Raw genomic sequence first — 11,086 nt, forward strand, 5'->3', positions numbered from 1 at the left:
CCTCCAGCCAGTTGGCGACCCATTTGACTGTGTGGGTGTCTACACCACAGCCCCCCAGTTTCTTAATGAGAACAGGGTGAGAGAGTGTCAAAAGCCTTCCGGAAGTCCAGGAAGATTATATCCACTGCTATCCTTGCGTCTGTTTAAACAGTAGAGGCTTGAACAGGGAGCAAAAAGTCTGACCTGAGTAAGAGGAATGAAAGCAAGGAAATCTACTATACCCTTTTATTGTTTAATGTGGCTATGGAAAGAGATGGCAGAGTAGTTGCAAGATTTTCAGGACAGGGAAATTTAAAAGGCCTGCACCAGTTTTTTGGATATGCTGATAGTTTGGTACAGACAGTAGCTGGAGAGTTGAAATATAAAGAAGAAAAAGACTTCAGATCACTGAAAATGAACTAATATACAGTTTAGCTAATGCAAATATCTTCGAATCTGGTACGGTGACAAGTAGGCTTGTAAAAGTTAGGCATTTTACTAGAAGCATTAATTAAAACAAACAAAACACAATCAAACCAAACCCAACCCAACGCAGCCTGGTAAGAGAGAAAATTAAAAGACCTATACAGAAAAGGAATACTTGCTAATTTTTCACATTAAAAATTGTTGCCATTAAAACAACTCCTGAGACTAAACTTTAGATCTGTAAAGATCCTTATAGGGGCCATTTTATATGGATACAAAATCTAAGCATTTACTAAGAAGTGAGTAAGGAATCTAACTACTCCAGCAATAAAGAAATGGAAATGAGTTTTTGGTCAATGATAGAATAATACGTGGAGATAAAGTTCTAGTAAGAGGGCTATGGAAAACCAGGTATAAGAAACATTACAAAACCCTAATAACCATTAGCAAGGCAAGCACTGAGGAATCTTCATGTCGCCTATCAGTATTAAAGAAGGAGAGAAGTAGGGGCAAAATTGTGCAAGCAGCAAAGGATCCTAGAACTGCACAGAAGAATTTAATTTATGAAACAGTACTGCAAGCATCAGTACAGACAAACTTGTTCCCCCACCAGCACTGATGAGCAAAATCAGATCTCCTCTACTTAACACCCTCCACACATACACGCAACAAACCTTTTACTGGTTCTAGCAGGTTTAGGAAGTTTCTCAATAGCACATAAAACATTATCTTTCTTGTTGGCCCTTCTATGGTACTTACCTTAGAATTCAACATGATTTCAGGTGCTCTGTACCAACGAGTGGCTACATATTCTGTCAGGAATCCTGTATGGTCATGATCTGGGTCTGCAACACGAGCCAGTCCAAAGTCACAAATCTAATATTAAAGTTTTGAAAAAAAGGTCAGCATTAGAAATACAACATCCCGGTATAAGTAACATTAGCTGATGAGTAAGATGCCTGTTCCACAAACTACTGCAAGACTGCAAGCCATGCAACACCCATTTTACAGTAAAATTTGTTCACATCTCTAGAAGAAAAAAAGTGTCAATTAAAAAAAAAATTACTAACCCTGATCTGAACAAAGCAATTGCTTTCATACTGCCTGCCATCCAAATATTTCAAAGTAGGTTCTAAGCAATGAGTTAAGTATCAGACCATCTCCATAAAACAGGCTATCCCCATTTTGCAAATGAGAAAAAACAAAGCCACACTGGGTGAACATACTTGCTCAAACTACAGTTCTGTCCTAGAAAAACCCAGAAGCTATTTGACTAGTTTCTCAATTTTTGCTATAAGCCTATTCTTCTTCCCCACTCTAGTGTAAGATGGAAAATTTGGATCTTAGCAAACACTTCTTTTTCTTAATAGTTTTCTGTGGTCCGTCTGCTCCACACTTAATACAGCTAAAGCCAGCCAACTACAAAATTTAATTCAATGGAATACCCTGTTGTAAAACAAGACAGGACTCACTGTTCTGACTTCATAACCCCCCCACAAAACAAAAGGGAGCCAACACTGCCAACAAAAGAATCATCATTGATCTGAAGTTACTGCTACTTCCAGCACTTTTTGTGGAAGTCATTGCTCTACAGAGTAAGTGTAGCAGAAATATTCTACCTAATCATGAGAAAAATGGTAGACTCGGAAAAATAAAGGTTGCTAAGAGCATGAGAGAAGGAGTGAAAAACCCTGCTGCGAAGCTCATATATCTTTATCTTAAAAATGATAAGCGGTTCATATATAGATTAGGTGAGTTCAAAAGAAAAGAGGAGATCTCTGGTGGTAGAAAGCAGAGATCTAACTCCTTAAGGGACTGAAAGTCCTTATCTGACTGGAGCAGCTTCTGTCTTGTTTAAAGTACTGTTGCTCGTTTTCCCTGCTTTCTGGAGGAAGGGAAAAGTAGAGATGAAGAAACCACATCTACATTCTTACAAGGAGGAAGGGAAGACAATTGAGAGCTTTAAAGAAATATAGTGCTCATGGAAACTAGATAGCTGCTAATATCTACCATCCCAATGGGCAAAAAGGCTGGCTGGTTACATGATTCAGGATGCAACCACACAGAAGTAAAGTCTTACTACATGACGAAAAGTTTATGAAAATGACCCAACTCAACAAAGATGTTTATCTCTGAAGTGTCTCCATTACAGGAAACCATGGCTTTCAACAGAATATTTATTCTTAGAGACAGTCAAGATGGTGAACATGTAGTTTAAAGACCATTAGGAAGTATTTTCCTGCATTACAAAAGAGAAATCTCTCTCTCTAAGCTTAGTAATGAAAAAAAAGGAAGTGGAAATTCTTTACTTCATATCCTGCAGTAAAAGATACAAACAATCTTATCAACAAATTCTGGGGCCTCATTGTAGCAGGGCAGATTGCCCCTTTCAGTGCCAAAGGGATTCGGATCAGCCATGAGCAGACCTAGCTGAGAGAAAAGCTACTGCAAAACCCAGCAAGCAATTCTGTTTAGCAGAAGTTGCAGCGAGGCAGCTTCTTCAGGTAACCACCATGGTCCAAAGAGCTGTTTGGATTTCTGCACTGGTTCACACTGAAGAACACAACAACCCAAAACACTCAGCATGACTGGCTGCCTTAAACAGGCAAACTAGTGCTTAATATCCATCGGCAACATCCTCCATAACTGCGAGTCTGCAGCAAATTCCATTACGTAAGACAGGGGTCGTCAACTGTAGGTACCTGGAAAGGGGCTACGGGGTATGTGTGGGGGAGCAGGGACAGATCACTGCCACCCACCACCTCATGCTGCTGCCTCCCAGGATAAGGCGGGGGGGGGGTAGTGCGAGGTCAGTGGCTCCCCTCTACAGGCTGCACAGGTGCCACCTGGCTGGCTGGACACAGAGGGAGAGGATGCCACGCAGCAGCCGCTGCTATTCACCACCCCATGTTGCTGTGGCATGCAAGCTCCCCCCTGCTCCGCATCCAGCTGGTGCTACCCCACCCCTCCCTCCCCTGTCAGGGGTTTTCAACTTTTATTTAAAAAAAAAAAAAGGAGGAAGTGTACACTGCTTAATAAAGGTTCAAAACCCCTGACACAGCTTTTCTCACTACTGTTGTCCTAAGAAGCAGTTATGGAAAAACCTGGAAACAAGGGAGATTTTTCCCCAGGCAGAGAGGCAACAAAGAGAGTTTGCAGCAATCCTAGAAAGGCCAGAATAAAGCCAAACACTAAGAGACTGTCCACAGCATCAGTATCTTAGATCAGGAAAGTTCTATGTTCTGCTAGAAGTAAGAAAAGGGGAGAGAGTTTCCTTGAGTGAGGAAAGGAAACTCAATCAAAAATAACAGTTGGCACATCTCCAGGACTCAGTGGACAGAATGAAGCACAGGATAAAAGAGGAAGTTAGCGAGCTGAGAGCTCAGAAAGAAAGAAGGAAAAGCAAATGCAGGCCTGGCGCAAAGCACACCAAGCAGCAGAGGAGGACACGCGTCTGTGGGAAGTACAAATGCATTGGCTCTTCAGAAAAAAAATACAGTCTTTGAGGTGACAGCAAGACCCTTACATGCTGCCGAACTAATTACTTTCGTGAATATGGCACGAAGAGAAAAGGACTTCAGATCAGATCTTGACTGCAAAGCCCTGGGTAGACCTTTCTGCTTTGGAAGTCAGTTAGGAGGTCCTGAAGGAAAAAGAACAAGATAGAGATACAGGCAAGCGAGGCCTGGGGGAAGATTAGAAGAATCAACTGCATTCAGGATGCTGAATGGCAGACTCCTCCCAGCACGCATTGATCTGGGGTCTTCATACGAAGGAAAAGGCTTAGAGCCTGGCACACCAAGACAGGCAGAACTCTTCAGTGTGATGCTCTGCTTAAGTTTCATGGTCAAAAGTAAAAAGAAAAGCACACAACCAAGCTTTGTCCCAAAAGAGACTGGGTGTGGCAGCAAGTCCTTCACAGTCAAGGGGAACTGACCGGCAGCTACCGACATTAAATGAAGGAAGGGTCGACGTCCTGATATTTCGTCTAGCCTTCATTTGGCTTACAGCTACTGCTGTAGGCTGATTCTTAAAAACTTTGCTTTGTAAATGTCTTGCTCTAAATCACTTGTTTTTGTTTTTGTTTTTTTTTAGGATTATGTCAGTTGCTTTTCAAAACCTGGTGAAGTTCTAAAGCAAACAAAAGAGTAAGAGGAACATGCACATATTATTTACAAGCCAGTTAGAAAAATGCCTCACAGCACAATAGAAGGCAGCCCTCTAGCTCCTAGCAATGAAAATAGAAAGGAATCTTTCACATAAAAGTTAAATTTCTAGTAATAGGAAACAATGGCTGGAGCAACTCAATGTCTTTCACTAACGAAAAGTAATTAGTAAAATCCTTGAACAAACTGTAAGCAAAGATATTTTCAACAGAGAAAAAAGCTCAGGTAAGTCCATCCAATATAATCAAACACCTCTCAAACACCAAGTTCTTCCAGCATTTTGAATTATGTTGCTTTTCAAAGTTCTCTTCCCATATTTTAACAAGATAAATTAGTGCCAAGACAGGGCTTGAGTACATTGCTTGGCTTGACTTGGGGATTTACCGAAAACCATGCTTCTTCCTTCCTCCAAGGGAAAACGGACAGGTGAAGTATCTATGAAAGTATCTGGCATGAGTTGAATCATGTTTATGACCTCACTGAAGTTATTTTGCTATCATTACCTGAAGAAATCTTAACTGCTCTAGCATCTGCATTTCACCCAGAAGTACCCTCCACATAATTCGCAGCAGTAATTTTCATTTTTCATAGTGCTTACAGTTATATTTAACTTTTTTGCAGGAGATCAAAGTTGTGGGCAGCAGGTAAGAAGACTAATGATAACAGGTGGAAGACTAATGATAACCTTAGAGCTCTAGTCCCAAAAGAAAAATCACCAAAACTAATCTGTTTCTTTTCATTACTACATACAAGTAGAGAGTAACATTGTGGAGGGGCCAAGCAGCACAGCACAACTTCATATCACCAATCCCCCAACACGTGACCAGCCCTCCATGTACCAGATCCAGCCTACAAGCCATTGGTTGCCAACACCAGTCGTAAAAGAAACTCTTCCTCTGGAAAGGTGTGACTTTGGATGCAAGTCTGTTCTGTTGCATAGTGAGCTTCATTTTATATTTGTCTCTAACATTGACTATATTTATACATATATGCAGACAAATATGGACCAGACCAGCATCAGGAGCCAAGTTCCAACACTCATGCCCAAGATCATGTTTCTTGTGCTCCAGTCTGAACGTATGATACTGCTAATAGCTGCTTTTCTTCCTGGTGTCGCAGTTTAAGTGTGAGGCAGTACAAAGCAATCCCTTTTTCAGAATTGCTGAGTGCTGGCTGCAGCCAAGGTTGGGGATTCTCAAAGGATGTGCCAGTGGCTCCTCATGGGACTAAATTTCATAGACATTAGAGCTGAAAAGGACCTCGGAAGATCAGAGTCCAGCCCTCTGCCCCAGGGGCAAGAAGTCAGCTAGAGTCAAAGGATCCCAGCAAGACAAGCGTCCAAACATTTTTTAAGAGTCCAGAGTAGGTGCTTGCATCACCTCTAGAGGGAGTCTATTCCAGGCCTTGGGGGCTCAGACAGTAAAGTTTTTCCTTATGCCCAGCCTAAAACGGTCTTGGGGGAGTTTGTGACAGTAAAACCCAGAAAATCCTGGTTAGAGGGTCTTGCTCTTCACCTCAGGGCTAGACTGATCTCTACATTTTGGGATGGGAAGGAATTCTACACCATGGTCAGACTGGTAGGACTGTGGGAAGTTTTGCCTTCCTCAGGGGGTAGGGAATACTGCTCTCTTCCTTGGATTTCCAAAGTGCATTTTAACAACACTTGCAGTGACAGGACTCGGACAGGTTCTCATCCTCCTGCTGTATCTATCTGTTGGGCAGGTTAGGATGCTTTTAGTATCTTTGGGCAATATGCCTTGTAGCTGTGCCACAGGATTGATATTAAAACTGCACAAGGTTAGACAAGGGTTTATATAGAATAGTTTAGATAGGGATCATCCTACCTTGAGCAAGGGGTTGGAATATACCTCCAAAGGGCCCTTCCAGCCTTACTGCTCTATGGCTGCTTGCAGACACTACACCCCTCCCCCCAGCCTAACAGGTACTTTTACTTTAAACACCCTGCACTGTCACATCAAGCCTAGCACACGCCCAGAAGGAGGCAGCGTATTAGTTGGACACAGCTCTCCCAGTGTCTGTACACGTTGGGCACTTCAGTGGGGTTTTGGCACTTTTATCCAACAGCTAATTGACAGTTTTATATAAAAGCACTGGAAAACCTCACTGAAGTGCCTGATCTATACAGACATTGCAAAGCCAGGTCGAGCTGGAACTGTATGCATAAAGAGCACACAAGGCATGCTATGGAAATGCTAGAGAGTGAGAGAAGGAAACAAATAGTGCTTCTAAAAGTCATATTCTGCAATTTTGCCTCAACTCTCTCAAAATTTCTTTTGGCAACCTTCCTTCGTCCATGCCAAAATGGCACCTTGTGCTTACGTGTATTCTGGAAGAGCACATATAAAAACAGATTCTTCTGAAATTCTACTAGCTCTCCCAAAAGAAGGATGTCCTTTTCTCTTGAAGGAGATTATGCCTTTAATGGAGTCTGCTTTAACCAAAACGGCTGCAACCCCACAGCATGCATAGGAAAGTACTAGACACATGGTGAATATACCTGTCACTTCCTTGTGCACTGTAAGATACTGGATGATTAAGAGCAGGAACTGTAATTAAGTACTATGGTAACCAGAAATCAACTTCTCAGGAAGTTTCAGATATGAAATAGCTTCTTAGGAAATTAGCACAGAAAAAACAGAATTAGCCTCCACACAGTTTCAATCTCACATCAACACTACTTGTGATACTATATTACCCTACAGCAGTGCAGGCCAACCTTTTTGGCAGCCATGCCACACATCAGCCCAATATCTTCCTCAAAAGCCATGCTGAAATTCTTCCTCTGCCCAAGCTGCTACTTTGGTTTCTGCTCCCTATTCTACGATCCCTCCCTGATGTCCTACTCTACTTCCTGCCCTACCTGCTGCTGTGCTGTCTGTCCCCTCCCTGATCTGCCACATGCCACACAGAAACTGCCCATGCCACTTATGCAATATATTGGCCACCCTGTCCTATACTATTTCAATGAAAAGTCGCTGTCGCAAATACTTTCTGTCCAGAAAAAAAAAAATTAATCAGTGTGTAAATGCCACAAAACTATTGAGATTACACATTCTAAAGATAAAATAAAATAAATCTTTGATCCAACTCTTTAAGTAAAATCAATGCATTAAAAAGGGAAAGCCTATGGGATTCACAGACAATATTTTACAACCTAGCATGTGGAAATTAAGTCTAGTATTAGTTTATGATAAACAGCTGTTGTTTCCAAGTGACCAGCCTGAAGTAGACAATAATTTATATTAAAACTCCCCTGCGGTTTTGAAATTGTGATGAATTAAACACAGAGATATCACTTAACAGCATATGGAGTTCTTAGCTATTCCAAACTAAATCATTTTTAAACAAAATGGAAGACAGTTTTGGCAATCCTACCAGGAAAAGTACAGCATTCCACAATAGCACAAAGTGCAAAGGAGTAGAATTTGTAAAAAGTCTTCAACCAACCTTGAGATCACAAGTGGTGTTAAGCAGCAAGTTGGAAGGTTTGAGGTCACGATGCAGCACATTGGCTGAATGGATATATTTTAACCCTCTCAGAATCTGGTAAAGAAAATAACAAATGTGGTCGTTGCTGAGGTGCTGAGTCTTTAAAAGCTTGTAAAGATCTGTCTCCATGAGATCTTGCACGATGTATCTGTAAGCCATCAGATGTAAGGCAGCAAAACAAACCCTTAGCTTCATTACAGATATCCAAACACTGTACAATGAACTACACAGTCTAAATTTTAAAATAATGCCAATGCCCAACATTTGTTTCCATTTCTTGTAAGCTCCATTTCTTCATAATCATAAAACAATCTGGATGCTCTGATCTCAGAAGTTTCAGTTCCGATTACCTTATTCAATGATCAAAGGCCTTTACAAGATTAACTGAATACAATTCTTTCAGGTTATTACAAGAAAGCCTTCTATTTCTTCCTATGAAGCTTGTTTTATTTGGCTTATAATGTGATCAAATCTGCACCTTCCTTGCCAAGAAATGAAGACTCCTTAGCATAATGGGAAATAAACTATTGAAAAGATGATGCTTGCTTCCAATGGTAAGTAGATGCGAAGGAAATCAAGCTTATAGCAGTCTGATTTCTAACCAGGATTTCTCCAACGATCCAAGTCCAGAGCTAGAGTTGCCCTCTTCTTTACATTTGTCATTCTAGATAAAACACAAACTACACTTTTTGCATCCATACATTCCTTGTTTCCAGGAAAATTCCCCCTTCCACCATCTCAATTTTAAAAGGAACTGACAGCTCACCTCCCCTTACGCTCTTGAGGTTTCTATTTGGAGATGAAACTACATAAACTCAATGAGGAGAACCAGCCCTTTATGTCCTGACTCAATCAAATCAAAACAGTATTACCTCATGTAATTGGTTTTCCCTCATAAGTCACAAACCCGAAGAACCATCAGATCCACATGGAGTCTTAGCTATACTCAAAACACCTACTTCTGTATCATTTATTGAATAAAAGAAAGCACTTTGCATCCCCTGTGTCAGGCCTCTAGATAAGGCTTCTTCTGATAGTAAACATACACGTTAAGCCAAGGTTTCCTGTGAAAAGCACAATTGAACTACCAAAACAAATCCCTTATTCACATCTTATTCAGGCCTACCTGCTTGCAGAAGGTGAGTTTTGCATATACAACAGGTACTTTTTTGCAGACACTTTTCAAAAAGCAAAAAGCAACCCACAAGATTTGCCCCTGAAAGCAGTCAAGCTGTGACTTTAAGAGCCATTAGTTTTAGGAAAAAGCAACTAGATAAAACCTATTTAAACCAGGAGTTGGCAACCTTTTACAAACAGCAGGCCACCAATCCCCTTCACAGTGCCCATACCACCTACTGTCACATGCCACTGCCTCTACCACATGCTGCCCATTCCAGTCCCCAGCTGCAGCACAGAGGGGCAAATTCATCAGTAAGCCCAAAAGCAGTGCCTGCTATAGGGGGTGACAGAACAAGAGAGAGATATAGATGGATGTGGGAGGGAAAAATCAGGAACACAGAGCTAATCTGAGATGTGGGACACACCAAGCCAAGGTGAGTACTGCCAATCCCACATGCTATGAGGGCAGGGTGGATCCAATCATTTCTCAAGCCAAATATCACTGATCCCTGATCTAGACAACAGGAGAATCTTTTGTTCTATAGAATAAGCCTAAAAACCCTATTTTGCTGGCCTGTTCAAGTAAAACCCAAGATGGACTCAACTTTTAAACCACACTACATGAAGAGCTCTTACTATTGCATAACACATGGAAGGCCACATTGGGTATTTTACAGCGTTAATATTTGACATTTTCTGAAACATTCTGAACAAGTAGACTCAGAAGCCAAAGCAGCAGTTCACTGGCAAGAAGCTCTGAAGTTTGGGTGTTATTTCTGGACTGCTTCAGAACAGGCAATGTATTGTAGTTACTTACATTAGTTTTGTTTGCAGTGTCTTGTACAATTTAAGTGAGCATCACCAAACCTTCCTTTCACTTGGCTGCAACACAGTAACCTTTACCTCAACATACATAGAAGTAGAAAATTAAAATTAAGAAGAAAGCACATCATGTGCAACAATCAAACCTTCAAAAGGATACACATCTTTCATTTGCTCAATAGTTGGAGCTCTGATAATGTCATTGATTCCAATAATATTTTCATGCCTGAAACGCAGCAGAATTTTGATTTCTCTCAGAGTTCTCTGGCAATACGTCTGGTGTTCAAAAGGGCTGATTTTCTTTATAGCTACTCGAACTTTGTTGACATTATCATAGGCAGAGCTGGAAGAGAATTAACAATATTAAGTTATGAGGAGTATTAAGCCTGATCAATCCAGCAAGCAGGAGTGTAAATGAAGCAGAATCTTGGCACTGGCACATCCTGTAACACTTGCCATGTATGAGTGACATACATTTTTAAATCTGCCAACCAACTTAGCTGTATTGCATCAACCATTAGATCAACTGGGGTATTCATTGCATTCCCTCCCACTGTGTTAGTTGTTCCCACGTCATTACAATTAAAACCAAGAAAGAATTCTTCCTTCTTACCCACCTGTTGGAAAAATAGCCTTTCCTTTTTTTTCCCCCCTCTCTCTTGGAATTCAGTAGTTAGGAAGCCCAACCAGGGGAGATGAACATGAAAATGCTTACAATAATTAGCTCTGAAATGGCAAGTTCCGTAGCCTTGGTGCCAATTTCTGAAAACATAACTCAAATTTGCATAAAGGAAACCCACTTAACGATGTAACAAATAGGGATATGTTCCAAGACTTGATTGTACTGACCCCCAGATCCATTTCTACCACTTTTACAAGAGAATTTTGGTACTCGCCAACAGCAGACAGTACACACAAGCACAGGGTACTATCATAATGGAGATGGCAACTACAGAAACACGTGTCATAGTCAATGAGCAAGAAGCACAGATCCACACAGGAGACTATATTTTGGTGCACCTCACCCCACAATGCGCTGCACAAAGCACCTGACTGTTGGAGCT

At 41.2% G+C, this 11,086-nt stretch overlaps 1 protein-coding gene across 1 annotated transcript in view; it reads right to left on the bottom strand.

The window, feature by feature from the left end:
• MAPK1 (mitogen-activated protein kinase 1) overlaps window positions 1-10,561 on the bottom strand; it is a 33,796-nt gene extending 23,235 nt beyond the window's left edge. Inside the window, exons 1-4 of the mRNA XM_019539393.1 lie at window positions 10,497-10,561; window positions 10,183-10,365; window positions 8,040-8,229; window positions 1,165-1,281 (exon numbers count right to left, since the gene is read on the bottom strand). Coding sequence (XP_019394938.1) covers window positions 1,165-1,281; window positions 8,040-8,229; window positions 10,183-10,365; window positions 10,497-10,561 — 555 coding nt within the window. The remainder of the gene's footprint in view (window positions 1-1,164; window positions 1,282-8,039; window positions 8,230-10,182; window positions 10,366-10,496) is intronic.
• Window positions 10,562-11,086: the final 525 nt, after the last annotated feature.

This window comes from Crocodylus porosus, unplaced genomic scaffold (assembly GCF_001723895.1).
Source record: "Crocodylus porosus isolate Cpor-Errol unplaced genomic scaffold, CroPor_comp1, whole genome shotgun sequence".
Taxonomy (NCBI): domain Eukaryota; kingdom Metazoa; phylum Chordata; order Crocodylia; family Crocodylidae; genus Crocodylus; species Crocodylus porosus.